The 22,159-nt window shown below is 43.7% G+C and overlaps 1 protein-coding gene across 1 annotated transcript in view; it reads left to right on the top strand.

Annotated features, from left to right (window-relative positions):
* The first annotated feature begins 4,164 nt into the window (after positions 1–4,164).
* Positions 4,165–22,159, top strand: part of bmp6 (bone morphogenetic protein 6) — a 46,750-nt gene continuing 28,755 nt past the window's right edge. The window contains exon 1 of the mRNA XM_030756242.1: positions 4,165–5,054. Coding sequence (XP_030612102.1) covers positions 4,646–5,054 — 409 coding nt within the window. The 5' untranslated portion in view covers positions 4,165–4,645. The remainder of the gene's footprint in view (positions 5,055–22,159) is intronic.

The following is a 22,159-nucleotide window of genomic DNA, read 5'->3' as shown; positions in this document are numbered from 1 at the left end:
AAGAAAGGTAGATGTGAAATGTAAAAGTGAGGTCAGAGGTCAAATGGGACAAAAATCCACATTTTGAAGCTTCAGCATTAGTGTTTTGGCCACTCCCATGTTGAAGTCAGATGTTACCTTATATGGATGAAAGGGAGGATTGCTGAATTATTTGGCTAACAAGCTTGTGCTGCGTTCATAAACTGCACAGGTGCAGATACACATGCATCGGCTAATTCGTGGGAACAACGGACTAATAACTCCCACAATTTTACTCACCAAACTGAAGCATAAACATCTTGGATTGTCTGTACTACACAGCAAGTCATATTATTATACAGATAAGCTGTTAAAAATGCCAGTGACAGCCAGCAGCCTGCAGGAACTGCTCACCAAAACCCATTTTGTTCTGAATACACATTTTCCCCTCGTATCATATCACAGACATCTCTCAGGCAACGTGCACATGACATCACACAAGAAACCCCAATAATCCAACTTCCAGTACGCTGATCACCTTTATGGTTTGTGCCAGTGCTGGAGAGTCACGTGACCACAAAATGAATCCAACTCAAAAGGCATCAAAAGCAGCAAACCTGCACATGCAAAAAACAAAACAAAACACTTGATAAGTGGGTTTAAGGTGTCTGCTTGTGTATGTGTGGGTGCATATGTGATTTAGCAATATACTGTATTTACAGCAGAATATTCAGCACTCATTACCAGAGCTGTGCCAGGTGGAAGCATTCCTGTGGCTTTGGAGCATGCTCACCCCTTAATTTAGCATGTTGGAGAGATCACTGAGGAAAGAAAATACTTGATTCTCACTGCGTGCAAGTTTGTGTGAACTCCTCTGTGACCTCTTGAATAAAAGTGTCTCGTGGGAAGAATTAAAGAGGTATATAGATGTGTGTGTGTGTGTGTGTGAGAGAGAGAGAGTAAAGACAGACAGACAAAGACCTCATTAGGTCGAGGAGGTGTCCTGTCTAGACAGTGTGATGACAGGACACAGAACTTCTGTTTAATGTTTCCTCCTCCTTCTGCTTCCAATTCATCCAGCATGCACACATATCACCTGCTCTGCCTCAGGGAATGCACACACACACACACAGACACACACACACACAGACACACACACACACACACACACACACACACACACACGCACACACGCACACACACACACACACACAGAGCAGTCTGTGTCAAGGGAGATGACTTTTTTAAATGTCTTTTTTAAAAATGATTGTGTGTCTGCGCAGCTTGTTATGCTGGTTGCTATGAAAGCTCTGAAGAGCACCAAGACAAGAAGAGCTCTGAATTGTTTTCAGGGAGCCGGGTAGTGTTTGTTTATTGAGACACATGCCTAAAATTAATGGCCCGTGAAGACTTTAAATCACGGACTTCATGGTGTTGCCATCGGCTGATTCATACTCAAAAATGACCCATTTCCTTTCATACTTCTTTCCTGACTGTTTCCCTGTTTCTCTGTTTCGTGCTCGAGCCAAAAAAGCATCTTAGAAAAAAAGTCACCGTTAACAAAAATCCTTCCCAGTGAAAGAACTATTTTTTTCTTTCTTCCTTTTTTAAAATTTTTGCTCAAACTCGGCTTCACCCGCAGCCTGTGATATAAATCAGGAAAAAGCTGCAGTTCAAATAAATGGGATCTTAGATTCCAAGATAAACTGAAAAAGCTGATAAATGGCGTCCATGAGAGAGCCGGTTCTCCGTCAGCTCAGCGCAGCATCTTTAGCCCGGCTTCTGCTATTTTAGAGAGAGATCAGCACACATCGTTTTATCTATGACGAGTCTCTCTGGATTATTTTCATACTTAGCAGACAGGGAAAAATGTTTTCACATCTTTAAAATCTTTGGTGCGGTATTTTTCTAGAGAACTGCATAAAGTGAATATAGTGAATAGATAAGGACATTTGAAAAACATAAGCCTTTCCTCAATATTACATTTTCTTTTAGCTGTGTGGGATCGATATGTGTGGCATTTAGTCTGGAAGCTACCCAGCATAGATGTGTGTGTGTGTGTGTGTGTGTGTGTGTGTGTGTGTGTGTGTGTGTGTGTGTGTGTGTGTAGCTTTGATGCAGGTTCTCACTCTTCACATACAGATTAGATAAGCTCTGGCAGCAGCAGTAGCAGAGACACAGAGTGATATGGACACCTTTGGGCCTTATCATCCAGCCCATCACAGACCGAAGGGACCAAGAAGACATAACACAGGTTAGGGTGCAAAGGAGTGAGGGCAGGAAAAGATAGAAGAAGGAGAAATGAGAATTTTAAAGAATTCCTTTTCCGTTTCTGGAACGCTTTTAGCCGAGTTCTGTTAGGCTGTGTCTGAAATACCACAGTAACATATTATTTAGTAAACTAAAATAGCATGTGAGATTTTTTTTTTTTTGTATATACAAATGCAATATCCAAAAGCGCTGTAAACTACAGCAGCATCAGTAACACAATGAGACAACAGACATGTCTGGATGGCAGCTGAAATGTAATGTTCATCACTCTATTTTGCAGGGCTTAAATGTGCGGTTGTGTGTTGTACGTCTTAAAAATTAGTTCATCTTTGCTCGATTCATCTGGAAGGAGGATGACTCTCAGGAAGCGAAGTAATATGTCTAAAAAGAAACATACCTACTACTGTTTGTTACAAAATTCAGCTTGAATTTGAGGGGGGGGTTAAATCGCAAAGGTTCAAAAGCACCTCTAAGAACAAACTCTTGGCTCTGAATGCCTCCTGGGCAGCGGTCTCGTCCTCGTCATCATTTCATTCACAAAAGAGCCCACATGCTGCTCGGAGCTATCATTAACTTGTTGTCCTGCGAGGAGCAAAGAGCTGACCGTGCATGAGAAATAAATACATTTAAAAAATCTGTCCCAAAAGCAGTAAGTTAAAATTAAATAGACTGATTGCAAAAATGTGGAAGGAAATAAAGGAACAGCTGATGACCCAAAGCATAACTTTCAGTGATTTAAAAAAGTGACTGAATCAACATGATGAACACAGTGGTAGCATTCTGCATGCTCACATTCATACCGATTCGTTAATCTTTCACCATCCAGCAGGATTTGAGAGTGCAGAGGTGCAGTATTAATGGGTGGAGTCCAGTTGGGTCTGCTACCTGCAGTCCACTTATTGAGGGCTGGACAGGGAGCCGGCAGCAAGCAAGAGCTGAAAGTGGCTGCATGAAGTCTGGGAGTGTCTCCTAAAGTCTGTGGGTTGAAGAATTTGCACAGTCATTGACTCATATAATTGTTAAGTGTTATATTCAGATTTTTCATTACATCTATGTGTGTTCATGCCAGTCTTTATAAGCCTTTTAACTTTGGGCACAGTTGTTTAAAAAGGCTGTCAGCCACACAGTTCCCTCTATTTTAGTGTAAAACCCACTCAAAGCTGAGACTAGGAACTAAATATTTACTTTATTGTTTTAGTTGAAAATGAATGTACGACCGCAGACTGAACAAAGAACAAAAAAGTAAAAATTATTACGTCAGGACTTTGTTTTCCAGGGGTCATCTCGGACAAATGACCAATTGCGCAATTTGTCCGCATTTTCCAGTGGCGCTGACGGGAAGGTGCGGGCCCTTCTGTGCGTGCATTACTTGCTGTTTCAGACTCCATCGTCAGGGGTCGTGCCTTAACTGGACAACATTTACTCAGCGGCTCTCCTTCTGAAAGTGTGAGTGTGTGATCCATGCTTCAGCGCAGTGGGTTTGACATTTCTGCGTAACTTTCTGGAGAGGCGAGTATATCGATTCAAGCTTCCAAAGCGCAAAATTTCAAACCTCGTTTAAAAAAACAGAACAGAAAAACAGCTCATTTTACAATCCTGGGTCCGATCAGAAGTTTAAGACCGACCCCAGCGGGACTATTGATTACATACAGAAGTGTAGGACAGATATCAAGAAGTAGGTTTCCTTTAGTCCTGACACGGAAATTATAAAAATAATGAGCGCATCTACAAACCTGATTTATTAAAACCAGACAGGCCGTTATTCCGCTGCAAACGAAATTTGGAAATATGATGTTAAGTTGTCTTTGTCGCCTAAAGAGCGCCACCTCTGGCTAAGAGCGCACCGAGTGGGCGGTTAGGCGCTGAACGCGTCCGCGCGCACGCACACATATTATGGACTGCAACCTGCTGATTCCTGTTAGACTCTGACACTCCGCCTGTAGGAGTAGGTGACCGTCACTGAGACCGGTTCAGCTGTTTAAGGACCCAGTGCGCAGCTTTGGGAAAGTCATAAATCCAGGCGAGTAAATATATCCGCTTAAGTAATATGGCTTCTGTCACAGGAGTTGTTGTTCCTCTTCTGGTAAATGTCGCGTCGGGCGCTGTCTGTTGACCGACTTACCGGAGCGCTCAGAATTAAGTTTCACATGGTGCACTTTATCCTGAAGGAGCAACGCGCGCTACGGGAATCAGAAATGAAAGCTGGGCCGATACTATTATGCGCATTTTGCTTTAGGGAGTATTTCAGATGGCTTGATACACGATTCTTTTTTTGCTTTTGATCTTTGGTTGCCACAGATAACAGCGCGCTCGGACGGACTTTGGTTATCTTTACGCGTATTTTACTTTCGGATAGGCGACTGAAGCTCCGAGCCAGGAACACTTGGGAGTCCGGAGAGCACAGCGGGACAACACCATGACCATCTGCTGGCTTGCCTTGGTCGGATTGTGGTGGAGCGCTTATTACTGCATGTTCACAGTCGCGGGGAGTAATTATTCACTGGATGGAAACAACGACGTTCAACCAGGTTTCATCCACCGGCGGCTGCGGACGCACGAGAAAAGGGAGATGCAGAAGGAGATCCTGTCCATCTTGGGGCTGCCGCACAGACCGAGACCGCATTTGTCAAACGGAAAGTACAACTCCGCTCCACTTTTCATGCTGGACTTATACAACACTATATCCAGCGAGGAGAAAAGCCAAGTGGAAAGCAGGCTGGAGCGATACGAGGCCACGCGGACGACCCAGAGCCCTCCCCTGGCGACATATCAAGAAACTGCCTTTCTAAACGATGCAGATATGGTGATGAGCTTCGTTAATTTAGGTGAGTTATTTTTAAAAAAAAAATCAGATTTATCTCTGTTTTTTGTTTTTGTTTGTTTTTTGAGCGCAATGACGAGTATGTGGGGAGGCTCTGAATGAACCAACTGTCTTTTATACCGAAAAAAAGGTGAACAGGTGCAAGTGAGATGAGGCTACCTGGGCTGGCGGGAGCATAACTGGACAAAATGACTTTATAAGAATTTCATTCTAAAAATAAATCATAACTTGGTTCTTTTAAGTCATCTGCTTTTACTTTGGGGTTACATCTCCTGACACAGTGCGTTACACAAAGCGGAAACACAATTACGCACTTTTAGCGTTGGATAATGAACGAACCCATTGTGTAAACCACAAGGAGAGCAAATAACAAACTCATCTACTGTGTGGTTTGAGGAAAAACTGATGAGGTTCGTATTGTTTCTGAGTAATTTATTGTTACACGTCCTCTCTCCGGGTAAATTCGCCCTCCTCAGCTCATTTATAGGACCGAAATTCTGTGGTCAGTCTTGCTGTGCAATCTACGCCATGATTTATGTCTTCTCGGGAAAATAAACCCAGTATCCTCAGCAAACCATCAACCACCACCGCTGGTATTTATATATAAAGGGCTATTCCTGCCGTTGACCTCCATTGCAGCGAGTTGCGGTTTCTGTGCGTAAATCGCGTCGCGTTGTTTGCGTTTCCCAAGCAGATTTGGCTTTAATTAGCTCGAGTGATGATAAAGAGGGACACTTTAATCATAACGAGTTTGGGACATAAAAGCTCAAAGGCCTCCCTTCCATTAGGAGCTGTAGTGTTTACTGGGAGACTCTAAACAGAGCGCCTCAACATAAACAGACGCGCTGCCAGAGCCAGACGCTGGTGGACGAGGAGGCTTAAATCCAGATTGATTGTCATTCTTTTTGGGAACTCGGAGCATTGTCGTGATCTGGCCAGGAGAGCGCTGGGAACATATCACTGCAGAGGAATGCAGGCATTTTTTTTCTCACTCAAACTTTTCTTGAGGCAAAAAAAAAAAAAAAATCCCTGTAAATATTTTTACCCCTCACCTTTCCAAACCATTTAACAGTCATTCAATACCGCAAACGGAGAACCGAATTGGGTTGGAGTGACTGAAGTAGAGCACTCTTCTCTGCTTATTGGTCCTCTGAGGATTGGTGTTGCAATTTGTAGTGATGAAAACCAGATATTCAGACAGGAGGAGGCCGTCGTTTCGGTCTCAGACATCGAAGCCCTTCTGCTGGCTTCTGTGGGGGAATGCGATGGTGGCGGCACGGTGTTTGTGTGTCTGTGGTTATGGTATTCCTTTGCTGTGTGAGTTTTTGGTTTATACTCCTGTGTTGTTGCACATCTGGCTCTCCACTTTGATTAATCACGTCCTGTCCATCCTTTGACGATTCCCTCAGATTTCTGCGGTGACCAGGGGATTAGGTTGCCATCTCCTCCAGCCGTACACAGAGTCCTAACCGCCTTGGAGGAGGGATGGCTTCCTCCCTGAATGTGATTGTAATTAATGTTGGACAGGCCAAGGCTTTCCATCTGCTTTGCAAATAAGGCCTTGCACGACTACCGTGTGTCATCGCCATCCGATTAGTTTTTAATGTGTCTTTTTTGCTCGATTGGGGCGATTTGTGTGGTGGATTTTTTTTTTTTTTTTAAGAAAACTGTAGTAGAAAGAAACACTTCTGGGTGGTCCTTTTTGTTTCAAAAGTAGCCCCCAAAAATCTGGATATCATGTGTGGCCCGAGTTAAACTACAAATTGGAATCAAGATTAATGAGAGAAAGAAAAGCGAAGAAGTCAAACAATCTGTCTGAAAATTACAGATTAACAGACACGGGCCCGGCTGAGCTCCTTCATCTGACAAATATTATTAAGTGAAACGAGAGAATCAGTCAAATTAAAGAAGGTGACGGTGGTTTCGCTGATCACATGATCTAAAAGTGGATTCACCTGTTTTAAATGAGCGAACCATCCCCGTGTCACAGAGCTGAAAGTGACCCATAGCAAATAAAAACAATGACAGTGATTTAAAGGCGGGTCTGAGCTGATGTCTTCCACAGCCAGCCGTGGCCGTCGCGCAGATAGACGTCTCATTCTCCTGAGCGCGTCCTCTTGGGGCACAGACAGATTTAAGAGCCCCTGCGTTACATTCAGTCTCAAATGCACTCTCTGCAACCCCCCCCCGTGATTCATGTGGAGTTCGTGTTCAGTCACCCATTTTCCCGTGCTTTCATCACTTCTTCAGAATGACCTACTGAAAGAAGAAAACAGTTGTGGAAAACTTTAAATTGGAGGGGGGGGGGGGTGCAGGAGCACATTTTCCAGCTGCTTTTTCATCTTCATTCCCGGAGCAGCGCCTTCATCACTGTTTGTCTTGTGGACGTTCTGCTTTTCCACTGAGGTGGAGTGAAGCGACGCTGTGTGCTGCGTGACTCACGCTGTGTGACACTCCGCAGCTCCGAGCGCGTCCCGACGCGCGGCGGAGTCCACGGCTGACGGTCGCTCTTCACCATCGGGATAGGGGCTGTCTGCACTTGCTTCACGCGTGAAAACAAGTGCGTGTAACGCTTTATTTACATGTTGCATCAGTCTCAGAAGCTCCCTTTAAAGTACAAATCCATCTTTTTCAGATTCATATTTGAAGGAAACTCTATTAAATTATATTTAGCAGAAAAAAAAAAGATGACCTACCCTTTTTCTTTTCTGATCTCTTCTATAAATCTCTCACAGGGTAATATATTGTGGAGTAAGTGACCAATATTGGTAAGGTTGAATTCCAGTGGAAACAAATACAAGGGGTCAGCGCTCACTCAATTAATGAGCGGTGACATATTGCTGAGCAAACAGCCAAAGCCGCAGCGAGGGTTATAATAGCCAGCAGGGGAAAATTTGCTATTCCTATCAGGTTTGATTTTCAGTGGTGAAGCTGTTTCCTTGTGGTTATGGTGAGTCAGAGATGCACAGAAATGTCTTTGGTTTCACGGGTTGCAGAGCAGGAACTACAAATGTTGTTCCTGTGTCATCTGCATTTAACCGTGATGTGTTTGCTTCACTGTGCCAGACAGACAGACAGACAGACAGACAGGTGCGGAGGCCTCTCTAAGCCTGGCATGACTCTGCAGGGCTTCTGTTTGTCTGCTGGGACGTACCAAGGGGAAGGTCCCATTATAATCCTGGAAAACCCCTCCAGGGATTTTGGATCTTGTTTTACTTTTTCTCGGGGGTTTAAATACCCTTTGATGCTTCGGGGGTGAGCTGAACCCTGTCCTCATATCTACTTTGTGGACCAGTTTTCTTTTCTAAGGCAAAATCTTCTCATGTCTTCTCAAGTCTGCATGAGATACGGCGTATCCAGATAAGATTCATTTAGGTTTAGTCACGGGCTGCTTCGTTAGGCAGATCACAGATCTGATTTATGTGGTTAGATTTGGGAGCGCAAAGGATTATGTTTGTGTCTCAGGGAGATCTTTCACCGCCTGACTAACGTGCATTAAAACCACCTCACAGAGGGATTTGAAGATACCTCTTGTTTGTATTTACACTTACCTGTCCATTCTGCAAAAGATGTGAATGTGAATAAACTCATTTATATTTGATCAAGGTTCAGATAGATGCCTTGTGTGTGATGCAGAGAGTGGCTATTTCACTTCACCAATAAAACAGAATTAAAAAAAAAAAAAAGTACATCAGGTGTGCATCTTGCAAGAAACACACACACATGCACCTTTTGGTGGAATGCATCTCAAACTCTCTCCAGAGGAGGTCCGAAAAAAAATGTGACTCGATTCCATCTCGATTTGGCTTTTTTCCCAGTGTCCAGAAAGCGAAACTGCACGTCTTTCCCTTGAAGCTCAAATGTAATGCACTTGTTTTATGCTTTCTTGCGCTTGTCTGTCATCGCTTCTGCCCTCATTTTCTCCTTTTCCCTGTCCTTTCAGTCTCTGCACACCCCGTTGCATGGCTGTACCTGAGCTGTCATAGCCCTCCTGCCTAAGCAAACAGCAAAGCATTCGACCCACCTACCTCCCACACTTTAAAGGCAAACAAGCCAGAAAGCCTTAAGAAGTGGGTTTTGGGGAGATTAGCCGGGTTCAGACAGCCCTGGGCTTACTCTCAAATGAAGTGCCCTTATTAAATGGCTGTTTTCCTTGTCTTATGATGCCTGGCTGCATTTCTCGGTGCCTAAGCCCAGGTAAGCCACTTCCTTTGCAGCAATACGTGTCCCAAAGCTCCAGCATGATCAAATAATTAGTTGGCTTCGATCAAAGAGTCAATTGTTTAAGGCAGAACGTAGCTTTGGAAAATTTTCACTAAATTGTCTTGAAACACTTCCTGCAAAGCCAAAGGGAGCAGAACAGAGGACCACCCATCACTTTTCTTCAACTTTGAGAACACCGTAAACAGTATTAGCCAGAAGCTAAGCGAGGAATTCGAGATATGCTAGAGTGAAATAAAAGCTCTTTTCGGAGACATAAACTTGGCAGTTAAAGCCTTCCTGCAACGGTGAGAAAAATTACATTAGCGTGGTACAAACCTCTGTGTTTGTTTTCATCTGTTTACAGTGTCAGATATTTCACTGCCACAACAAATTCACTTGAACTTGCAGTGATGTTCAAGAATGGCCCAAGATATACAAATAATTCTGCTTATTGAGTTTCAGTGTTTTAATGTGCTTCCTTTTTCACATGTTTGGATTGTGCTGGTTGTTGAGCGCTCTGGCAAAAACACACAGCTGCCTCAAGAAACAAACAGGGTTGATGGGGGAAACATGTCTGGTTAACTGTGTTATGTCTTTTCCAGTCAGGGTTCATGTCTGTCATAAAAAAAAAGATGCAGCGTTACTGAACAGCTCTGGTGAACATCCTAAAAGAACACGCATGTCTCATGACTGTACTGTAAGAGGAGGTTTGCACACACACACACACACACACACACACACAGACACACACAGTTGCTTGACCTTAAACCATTTCTGTAGAGCAGTGCATTTACACTCGTCTCCCTCACACACCCCGCTCCAATGCCCCACCGTGTGCACACACTCCTCCAAACCCCCGATCATATCGCTCCCTCTCATGACACAGCTCTCAGGCTTGTAGAGATGGCAGCTGAGATGGGGGCTACCTTACACCTCTTCCCATGCTCTTTCTTTCTTCCCCCTTCGCCTCCCATCAGTTCTCACGTCTTCGTTGGACATTCCAGTTCGGAGTGATAGGCGTGGGATGATGGAGTGTGACGAGATAAGGAGGTGAGGTGCAGCGCACTCCCTGCTGGTAACGATCTATCGAAGGCAGCTGATAACCCTGCCGGTACATCTGATTAGGACTCGCTGCTCCCATATATCACCTGTGGGTGCAGGCACGGAGGAATTCGTTCTGTTTGCTCTGCTACGCTTAAAGGAGAATGACGCCAAGCTTCACGTGCATCTCTCACATCAATCTCTCTTTGCGTGTCATCTGTGTTGCCTGTCTCATGGGGTTTGCAGTGTGAGGGGAGTGCTGTGTTCAAAACCCTTTTGTGCGTGCATTTTTGCTCCAGCACCGCTCTCTTGTGCTGAGAGGGGCTTTAAAAGCGTCAGGCTTTGTGTTGTATTTACGTGTCTGCGAGGAGGCCACGCAGAGGAGATCAGTGTTTTGTGCTTGTGCGAGGTTGTGTTTGTACCTCTGAAGAGTCCAAGCACGAAAGAGAGAGAGAGAAAAAAACAGAGAGGTGAAGATGCGAGCTTAAGTTTCTCGTTGGTTTGATTCATGCATTTCTCCGATTTCTGAGTTTGTGGCTGTAAATCAAACCAATAAGAGAAAAGGATTTGAATGAAAAGAAATCTTAATAAAAGGGCCTGCTGCTTTTAAATGGTTTGGGAAGCTTTTTTGTATAAAACAGACATGGAGAGACATGACACGGAGCGCTGACGCTGCTCACACTGTGGCTTTTGCACAAAATTGATGAAAAACATTAAATGCTATCAAAGTAGTCAGTTTTCCTTCCTTAACTCAGACCCTCGCTGATATAGGTCACGTCTACACATGCATTTTTTCTGTAGTAAAAACTGGCTACAAAAGGTTTTGAAACTTTTTTTTTTCTCGCTGATCTCGGTAATCTCCGCCATTATCATAATGATGCTGTCACTTCCCCCGTCAGAGAGGCTCTTTCTGGCCATGGAGATGACTGAGACTGACAGGAATGCCGTAAATGTGGTGGTAACATTCCTGGTGTCACATTCTTCTGTGAGTCCACAGCAGGGATTTCGCTGATCAATAAAAAAAAACAGGAACAAGGAAAAGAAAGAACAAAAAGAAAAAAGGCACACCCAGCGAACGCTCGACGGGTGAGAAACTCCAGGACCATTATAAAGTCTTTGCTGACCTTAGAGGAACAGGAGACGGAAGGTGTGTCTGTGTTTGTGCTTTCAATACTGGTCACTTGCTCCACAATATGTTACTTTTCTCTGTAATTTTAAGGCCCCGTTTACACGACGCCGTTTTGATGTGTTTTTTCGGAAACGGGGTCCAGAGTGGAGCGTTTCAGAAACACACCGGCTTGCGTTCTCGTGTAAACGCTTGAAACCGGGGCGATTTGAAAACGGGTGACTCGCACATGCGCACTATGGCTGCGACAGCCACAGTTTTCCACGCATGCACAAATTGATAAACAGCAACGGGTGCTTCTTGTGCTTTTCTTGTGTTTTTACCGTTCTGTAATTCAGCGTTGTGTGCAGCAGCGATCCAACCTCATCGTCAGTCCACATAAAACCTCTCACATTGGCCGTTTTGTAAGTAATGAACAATTTGCTTCCTACTGTGTCCCTCCACGCATGCGCGTCTTGCGTAAACAAGCTTTGCAAAGAAAAAAACCAACGCCAACGTGTGGCCTGGCATAGGAACTACATCGTTTACATCGTTTCACGTGTCATCGTGTAAACGGAGATCGTTTCTGAAACGCTACCGTGTAAACGGAAGGCTGAAACGCATCAAAGCGACACCGTTACGGGACCAAACCGAATGCAGAGGGACCCACAAACAATCAGCAGCTGAAGGTGGCTGCCGGTAAAGGCCTGGCAGAGCATCTCAAGGCAGGAAACACAACATTCAGTGATGTCTGTGGGTTCACTGCAAAGGATTTTCATCCGAGTATACATGGCTGCATAAATGGCTGCAAAACAGTCAATGCAGAACGTTTGTAAAACATCTTTGAATGAAAGCTGAAAGTCTGCACTTTAATCAGATATTGATTGGTTGATTTAAAGCTGACTGTGATAGCGCACAGAGGTAAAACTATGTGTGCAAATGTAAGGTACACCAGCAACAACGACTACTGCTTAGGGGTGGAGTTTCTTTCTTCAAGGTCAGGGTCAGGGGTTAGGAAATGAATGTAGTCATTACGAGTGCACCAATACAGACTCATGCCTTTACTGTGTGTATCTACTCTGGTGAATGGAGAGTGTTTGAATGTACTCGTTGGACAACAAGTCTTCATCACACAGAAAGCCGCATCTCTCGTCCCGTCGAACGTTCCCAGGCTGGATGCCTCTCTAAAGAGGACGTGCCTGAAACAACAACCGTGAGCCCGCAGTGAGAAAAAGGCCCCATATGACCAGCAATGCTCTTGACCCTCCTGAGCAAGTAGCCTCCCCTTTCTGCAGCGCTGCTGCTGACAAATTTACGAGCCCTAGGCTGACCCACGGGCCGACTTTCTAAACACGATCCTGACAGGAAAACAGAGACAGGAGAGATGAATTCAGGCGGGGAGCAAGAGTGAGATGAGAAAAAGGAGGAAGGTAAGCAAGCAGTTCTCTTCACGTGCTGTACTTTTATCAGAGAATAGTTCACACAGCACATTTGGGTCAAATCTAAAACTTCTCATAGAGGCGTCACTGGAGACCTGATTAACTGAGGCCAGTCAGGTGGGGAAAAAAGCAAAGAAAGGGTTTAATCTTTCTCCGTACACCACACAAACTGATAGTAACACAACACATTTTCTTTAAAAAAAAAGTATAATATGTAGAAATACTAAACTCTGAAATGATAAGATTACATCAAAGCTCAAGTGAATACATCAGACTAGAGGGTTAAATCCTAACCAAGGCCACTCATAACACAAATGTATCCATTCCTCTTGCCATGAGGCAGCTTGGATTAAAGGATCTTATCAGTAAGGATGTGCTAGGGAAACTCTGCCCAGTGCTTCCTCCTGTTCGGACACTTTCCACATATCTGAGCAGCCGGTCTCCTGGATACCTTATCTGAATGTTTAAATATCCAGTATCAATCCTATTGCGAGAGGAAGTCTCCCATTTATTTTTGTTGTGTTTTTTTCAATAATATGCTCAGATCTCCTTCATCCAGGTCACGCGACGTGTTCAGCCCGTCTCTGTGATAACGCAGTCCTCTCTGCCCGTTATCTGTGTTTTATATCCAAAGAGAAGAAATAAGGCTGCATAGAGGCAGAAGGTCTCAGCCCCTTGTGGTAGATGCAGATATCTCCTGGAATGTGAAGGACAGGAACCTTCAGATAATGTTGCATTCATGTACCACTGTGAATTTAAGTGGCCAGCTAAGCCTTGGGAGTGTATTGTAAGGTATCTAGAACGATTGCACTCAGTTCAGACAGTAGATATATGGTGACACTCACACTGCATGACTGTAATCAGTTCGCTGAGGCTAACGGCGTGCGGTTTCCTCTCGGGGTATTTCATTTCCACGCAGTGCTTTAATGTGTTGTTTAGGGTACGAAGCATCTTTTCCATGTGGGCTGATTTCGGGCTGCTTTCTGCTCTCTTTGTGTGCTCACATCCTGCTACAGATTTTTGCTACTAAAATCAATTATTCCAACAAAGAGATGAAAACGGGATTCGGATGCAATCTGTAATTTAAAAAGCATAAAGAAGAAAATATAATCAAGTAGATTTACACTAATTTCCCCCTTCAGTGACGGTGGTGTTGATTATTCCTGCAACATTTCCCTCTCTTCACATTTTTTTTTAACTGCTGTTTGCAGTGACAGGAGCTCTCATCACCCCCTGGTTTATAGCAGTGTGTTGCACATTCAGCCAGTTGTGTTTAAGGAGGTTCCCAGCAGGTCTCTCCAAAATTATAAAAGGCAGTTCAGACGTGCGTTTATGAACACTCTTTGTGAACTCAAATAAAGTGGGGAAAGCCAGTGCTCTCTACACTTTCATTCCACAGTGCTCTGCTGACACTGTGGACAGATGTATTATTAGAAACCTTGATTATTTTTCTCCCGGTTTTCCTCAAGGTCCACCTGCTTTTTGAATATCCAGGTATCTGGTTACCGTCGCTGTTTTTGGAGCTGTGCCTGTGTGTAAAACAAGCAGTAGGTCTTACATGCAAGTCAGTCCAGGGGGAGGACTGAAGTCGGCCCAGACTGATTTATCAGTGGATCGTGCGCTGTGCCTCTGAGCTGCTGAAATGCATTGTGGTGACCGTGGACCTTCCAAAGGGAATCGCACTGCGGTCCGACTGTCTTTATGACAGACAGAGTGGAGGGGAGAGAAGACAGACAGGCAGAGAGGGAGAGAGGTGAGGAGGGAGCGATATAAGGGAGGAGAAGATGTGTGGAGAGGAAGAAAAAAGGGAGGTGTTCACAGAGAGAGTGAAAATAGAGTCCCAAACATCATCGCAGAGCGAGCTGGCCTTCTACCTTGTGGCTGTGGAATGCAAAGCCACCGATATTTTGACTTCTCCTTTGGAAACAGCTGTGTTTCCCTTTTTCAAAGATACTTTTTCCTTATTTATCGGATCCCTCAGGAGAGATCCATCTCTCAGCTCTGACACTGGCTTCCTCCTCTAAATCTGGGACCAGACCGGCCTAGCCCTGACACACACACACACACACACACACGCATGCACACCTGCTGCCCAGAAGCAGGCTTTCACAGCAGATCACTATAGCAGGCGTCTTCGCTGCCTGCACCGCCGCACGTCTGCAAAGGCACACGCGCAGACAGATTAAGGCAGACACGTACGAGCAGGAACGCACAGCAACCTGCTGATCAGGCAACCTGAAAATAATGGACACGCAGACTGCACGCCGCGATCAGACCTCAGACAGGCCAATAAAAAGGGGACTCTTGACAACCGTCGTCCTTTATTGACACAATCTAAATAAAATAAGGCCTGGTAATAATTCAGACCCACTGAAATGGTTTGTTTTTGCCGAAAATGGACCCAACAAAAACCACAGGGGTTCGTCTCTGTTTATGGAATATTCACTTAGCGCTGAATGGTGGCCAGTTTAATAAAGTAGCAGAGCGAGCAATTTCTGAAAGGGTCTGTGGTCACGGCCATAGGTAGCCATCATCATTCATATAAACCAAAGAGGAGCCAAGCAAGGATGGAGAGCGCTGCAGGAGCAAGATCTGAGATTTCTTTCTTCCTTTTTCTTTGAACGATCATAGCCCCCCCTTTGCTTGGGGGTCACTGATTTTCCCAATAAATACTGACTTTAGTGGTGTCTTTGAAAACTATTACTGGTCCACCTGTCAGCCTACATTTGAGGATTTCATTTTGCAACCAAGCAACGGCCAAAGATATCATCATTTTTTTTAAATCACTGATAGATTTGCTGCAGTCTCTTATTTTTTTAGGACCCAGTCGTGGACAAAAGCCCTCTCTCCCGGCCACTGAAATGTTTTCTCCCGTATCTTATGGCAACCAAAGGACAGTAAATCCTTACAATCTGGCCAGCTCTAAATAGTGTATCTTTCAGTGTGCCTTGTAGTGCAAGATAAATCATCCCAGTGTAGTATTGTTGCAGTCGGTCACATACGTTACACAGCAGTCTTTAGTGCCAGCGGTTTTGTTTGTGAGTACGATGTTTGGGTGAGTTTGTTTTTGTGTTCGTGCCAAAATGAAATCCTTGTTTTTGTCTGCAGGGGAAGGAGATTTTTATATTTGAAAAGGTGTGCCGTGCATGCATTATGGTTTCCTGTTATAAACCTAACACGAAACACCGATGAACTCATTCATTTTAGTTTGTGCAGTCTCGCTCTTCCAGCCGCAGGACCAAATCTTGTGTGGAGACCGCTGATCATAGTTGAATTGTAGGCCACCATTAGCCTGACCAGAGGCTGTTGTGACAGCTGCTTTACTATAGAATTACATTTTTATTAACATCCCATAAAGCGGTGGGGAAAAAAAGAAATCGGCGGGGTTTATTTTCCAGCTCATTTCTGTCCTGATTTCATGGAATTTCCTTATAAATGTGAAAAAGATGTTACACTGTCCTTTGCTGACAGTTCATTGGCCGGATTGGTGTCCAATGAAAAGAACACTTGTTTTTACAGAGACTTTAAGGGAAAATCACAACTGGCCATTAATTTCAGCAATTGTTTGTGGCCATTTCAAGTATTCAAATAGACACAAACGCTGCACTGAGATTATAGACGTGTTGTAAGGGGTGAGTGTGTGCATGAACTCCCCGTGCTTCTTCCTTACACATTTGTCTCGTAAATCCTGCGAGGTCCCTTTTCCTTAGCTCTAAAAATGCCATATTTTCAGTCCAAGTTTTAATATGCAAAAACTTTAGTAAATTGCAGTTTTCTCTGGAATTTGTAGGGACTCTTTTTTTTTTTTGCAGTTTGGCACGTCTGATTATCTCTAAGCAATGCTTGTTCTCATAGATCCAATCATAAGTCCAATATTTAGAGTAAACTAAAATAATATTATGATTTAAAAAAAAAAGGGGGGGGGGGCAAAGTGATTCTTAAAGGTTTTAAATGCAAAACTGTATCCGCTCATGATGCCACTCATAAAAATGTGAGACTATACCATTTATGTATTATTGCAAAAAAAGGGTAAAAAAAAAATGGGATTTGGGTCACTTCAGGCTGCAGTGTGAATGTAGCCTTAGAGAAATCACGGCCTATATGTAGTTATGGGATATGCATATCACACAACTTTAGTTGTAAACTTTAGTAAACAGATCAGACAATAATTTAACTGTAGCTTAAAACTCTGTGTGGCAGCTCACATGTCTGAAATTTAGGGGTAATTTTTTGTAAGTAATTTAGTTATGATAGTTTTGGGTCACATGTGTAAACACTACCTAGCTTTGGAAATGTAAAATGAAGGATTCTGCTGCTGTGTGACGCTGCAGGTGTGTAATAAAGCCAGAAGAAAGACTTCTGGAAACAGCTGGAAGCAATAAATGGACTTCAGCTAGCATTTTGTAAAACCTCTGATTATAATCATTAGGCCCCCTTAATCTGTCACAGACTCTGTCTTCATCACATGAAGTTGTATTTATACAATTTTCATTTGTGATCGATATGAAATCCTAGAAGAAAGTGGACAGAGGAAAAGTGGTGATTTTGATGATGTCACTGCACACTTCCAGTGACTGCATGCGCGTGAGCGGTGTCCTTTGAACCCTGTGAGGTTGGACTGTTGACGGACTTTGTCATACTTTGTCCTGTGTGCAGATAAACATCTGGTTCAGATTTCTTTTCCATAAAGAAGTGACTTTGAGGCTTCTGTGTTAGAATGAAAGCGGGTGTCGTGTTGAACTGCTGAACGAGATCGGTACGCAGTGTCCAACCTAGTAAGATTTTTACAGGATAATGCTCAGGGTACACATTTACACATGAAATCTGAATGGTAAGATGCCAACAGATTACCACAAATGAGAGCATGTATGTGCATGTGAACTTTATGCCATGTTAGATTATGCTGCTTTATGCCAGGCTGCTTTGTAATTTAACTTACATTACACTGGTTTTGTTACTTGCCTTTTGTCTAGGTATTTTATGTTTCCTTTCCTTACTTTGAATGATTTTATCCTACCCAACTTGATGTCACCTTACCTCCTTACCTCTTCCTTTTATTACTATATATTACTTTGCCTTGTTAGTAGGCTATTCTTTCCTTTATCCTATGTTGCATTAACCCATGGAACAGTAGATTTATGTTGAGAAAGCACAGAGAAACACAGATAATCACATAACCTTGTGGTTTAAATGAACCCTATATCCGTGTTAGTGGGTTCACAGCTTAATGCTGAGAAATAGTGCTTGAAGAGGTGGAATAAAATCTCCTACTGACACACAGGTATGACATATCCAGCTCCTGGAGGCCATCTGGAGTCTCAGCAGAGGGCTGAGTTTGAGACTGCTACCACTCAGCTGTCAGTACACTGATGGAAAATACTGATATTACTCAGTCCAACAGCCATACCTCGGATATCTATCTGTTAGCAAAGCCCCAGCAGAGGAGCAATTACAGCAAATTATCCTTCTACCCTCAGGGATAAGCACACACATACACACGCGTGCGCACACACTGACACGTGCAAACCCACACACACACCACATCTGAAAATCTCAAAACAACAAAAGATAGATGTGTATCCAGTCATCATTTTATCATCTCATATGGAATGCAGCACAGTGGTGATAGAGCTTTGGGACAGTGGGAACAGAAATCAGATACTCTGTGGATATGTGTGAGTTCGTGTGTGTGTGTGTGTGTGTTTGTGCGCGTCCTGGGACGGTATGCCTGACATTATGTGTCATGGTTTTGGATGGGTCTTTAGAAAAACCCAAATGGTTTTTCAGGGATTATGTGGAAGATGATGGCTCTAGAAAAATGTGATTATATGGTTCAAATGGGGCCTTTGTTCCTGGGGATGTCTGTCCAGTGAGATCATTATGCGCTGTAACCTGTGGGAGGTAATGGAAGAAGAGAAGGCTGAATATCAAGGCCACTGATGAATGTGTGTCTGTGTATATGCAGCCTGAATGCTCTCAGGAAGTGCTGTATTATTTGTGCTGTGTGTGCTTTGCCATTCTGAATCAGCAGCTGCCTCCTATCATCTTTAATATTTGGTGCTGCACCTGCTTCTGCACATACAGTATGCTCCTGTGTTCCAGTCCTGCAGGATGTTTGTGGCAGTGTATGTTTTCACTTCGACCAGCATCTGAGAACTAGCCTGTTGTGATGTCACCCGCTGGTTTGCAAAGTCCCGTTTTGAAGCATCGAGGTGAGCATTTCCGTCATCGCCGTGTTGGAAAGAGGATGTGCCGAGCGAGGGGTGGATCTGACTGTGAAACTGCACATTCATTGGGGAACCACTTGTCAATCACAAGGCTTTAGCTAATGAGGGTTTCCTGGACAATCCTCCTTTCTAAATGTTAAAAATGAGCAAATATGTCCAAAATGGTCTCAGATATTTTACTCAGTTTGACCCAAAATGAGTGACTGAGCCCATAAATTCATTTTCAGAGGTCAAGTCTGAGAGTTGTTTTCCCATAGACTTCTATAGGACCAGAAGTCTTTTTGCAACCACAGGTATCGCCCCCTGGTGGCTATAAAAAAAGAATACGGGTTTAAGGCACTTTTGAGACCTGGAAGCTACATCTGTCTCTTGTACTGTCTACGGTTCAGGCCAGAAATTAGGAAATATTTTAACTGTTGCTGTACATAGACTGTATATTGAAGATTTATTTCACTAAACGACTTAAGCACAGACTTCTTTGTCTATTAGAACCATCGCCCACACAGCAAGCCATGTTATTTGTCAGAATAATACATTAAAAATGATCCAGGTACCGACACCACAAGAACAATGGAGAAGTTTAATTAGCTGACACTGAAGCCCATCTGTGTCAGCATCCACCTGTAAGTCCAAAGGCCACGTGCCCAACTTTGCAAACTTTTAGCCCTAACTTTAAACTTCTGATTCCAAAAATCTCAGAGGCAGCACAGCTCTAGTGCACCACGAGCACTGTTTTTTATCAAGAATCACAGCCTGAACACATATTTACTTACAAAACCCTTTAAGAAGTGTTGCAGATTCTTACTCGATACACTCTTATTCTCAATAGCTTCATATGTGCCTGGGACACTCCAGCACTAAACGCATGTCTTGGCTGTCTTCAACCATCTGTCAGCAACACTTAACAGTAATCAGTAAAGACTAATGTGCTAAAATCACTTTACTGATTTCTGTTGGACACACAGGGTAGAGCTGCTGGCTGCTGCTCTCTGTTCGCTAATGGGGCTTGACTGTCTGCAAATGGGCTGGTCTCACTGCCTCGTACCCTCGCTATGGATGAATGCTGCTGCCTGGCCCCAACTTTGCACACTGTCTTCTGCCACTGCGTGGTTGGGGGGGGGGGGGGGGGGGGGTATCTAATATTACATGTTAGTGTAGTTACTGCAACAACACATTAATGTTGCTCCAGGAGCGTCATTGCAACTGACCAGTGGTGTTTTTGTGATGTCATAATATTGCAGTTTGGGGCAGATGGCTGGAAAAATACTGAAGTGAGAAGTACTCGCAGCTGAGTCCAAGTGTGGATGAGGATGTGGTGGATGAATGGTCGAAACATGGGACAGGAGAGCGGGGCTCTTGTCCTGTGTAAAACCGAGAGCAAATGTCGAGTTACCGTTTTCAGACTTGGTGGACTTATTGTTATTTTTCTTATTTTTATTTTTTGTTTGGTTAGGTTTTTGGAAAAGGTCGTGGTTTTGGTTAAAATAGACCCTCTCGTGGTCAGCAGTGACCACGTGTTAGAAAAGCAGAAAGGCCTAAAGGCAGCTTCGTGCACGTGTGGTATCTCTTTCCCCAAATGTCACAACTGCAACGATTCTTCTGCTCGGGAATTATAGAACCTTGGTCATAATCTTCCTATGCATCCTCTGTGGATGTGTCAGTGCCTACATGTATGTAATTACCTTGTCTGGATGTGTGTAAGCCATTTTTTAAGGTCTAGGTGTGGTGCTTACATGCATCACATATAAAGTCTCGCTCTTGCCAGTGACCCTCGGCTGGTCCTGTGGCGCTCAGTGTGTTTGATGCAGGGTCAAAGATCAGAACACAGGATGAGTCTCCAAAGACACACATACCCTTGCTCACAGCTGATGATGACTCCCACTAGACCTCAACCCCACTGCCAGCTGCCCAACTGCAAAGAGCCAAACCACTCAGCAGAATGCAAAAACAGCTCCTGGTGGCAGCCAAGCATAATGGTAACACCTCAGGCCGCTCGCGCTGCTTCAGTGTGTGTAAATGTACTGAAAGCTGCCAGTATTCTTCTGCTTTACCGAAGTCAACAGATGTCTCAATGTTTTATCTTTCCACACTGATCCGGTGCCAAAGGTCAAAGAGTTTGAGGCATAAAACCTGGCTTGAGCCTACTCAGAAAGACTGGTGTTTACAGCATGAAGAGTTCCACTTAATGAGATGTTTTCTTTTTGAATGAAATAGTGGTAATCGCCGAAGAGAAACGATTCCCGAAAAAGTCAATCCGACAGGCCAAAGATTTAATTAGATGAGAGATGGGAGAAATTAATGATAAATAGATGACACGAACACATCTGATGTGTCCTCAGAAACCATCAAGTCTGAGAGAAAAACCAGATAGATTATGGGCTGTAATTACATAAACACAGATGGATTCTTCTCATGCCTTGCACATGCAGATCATTTTTTATTGGTTTAACCGTCCGCAGCCTTTAACGATGCTGACAGGTTCTTGGTGTGCAGAAATTTAAAGGGTCATTTTGAAGGGTGATTGTGAAAATGTCCACTTTTTAAAATTCACCCTGTCTTTCTTTCAGTCTCTCCTTCACTTGGACGCTTTTCAGCTAATAGGAAATAGATTAAAGACTGAATTAGAAACAAAAGAGTTTTATTTATTTTAGTTTTGTCTACTTTTAAAACCTCACAAAGATGATTGGGATTATATAAATGCCTTCTTACACTGGATGTTTGTCCCCATTTTAGTTCAACAAGGTCTGTGGTTCCTTTCTTTAATAGGAGTTTTTCTTCCATGAACCACAGAGAGGAAAAAGGCAAACATTGCCCGCTGCACGAAAAAAGACAACCAAATGCCAGCATCGGTTCTTTCCAGATGAGACGAAGAATCAGAGGAACTCAGTGGTTGTGTATGTGCATTTTGGGACAGGCTTTTCATAAAATGTAAAAGTTAAAGATGCACACAGAAGCAGCAGAAAGGATACACTGAAAGGTCTGCTCTACGCAGCAGCTAATGTTAGCTAACCTGGGAAATGAAGGAAAATTGGACGTGTCATTAGTCTGTGTAAGGCCCTTTGTGGCTGCTGCTCGGCAAAAATTAAGCAGTCTT

Source organism: Archocentrus centrarchus, chromosome 20 (genome assembly GCF_007364275.1).
Source record: "Archocentrus centrarchus isolate MPI-CPG fArcCen1 chromosome 20, fArcCen1, whole genome shotgun sequence".
Lineage (NCBI taxonomy): Eukaryota > Metazoa > Chordata > Actinopteri > Cichliformes > Cichlidae > Archocentrus > Archocentrus centrarchus.
The sequence above is the reverse complement of the archived record's forward strand: the minus strand, read 5'-3'. Positions and strand labels throughout refer to the sequence as shown.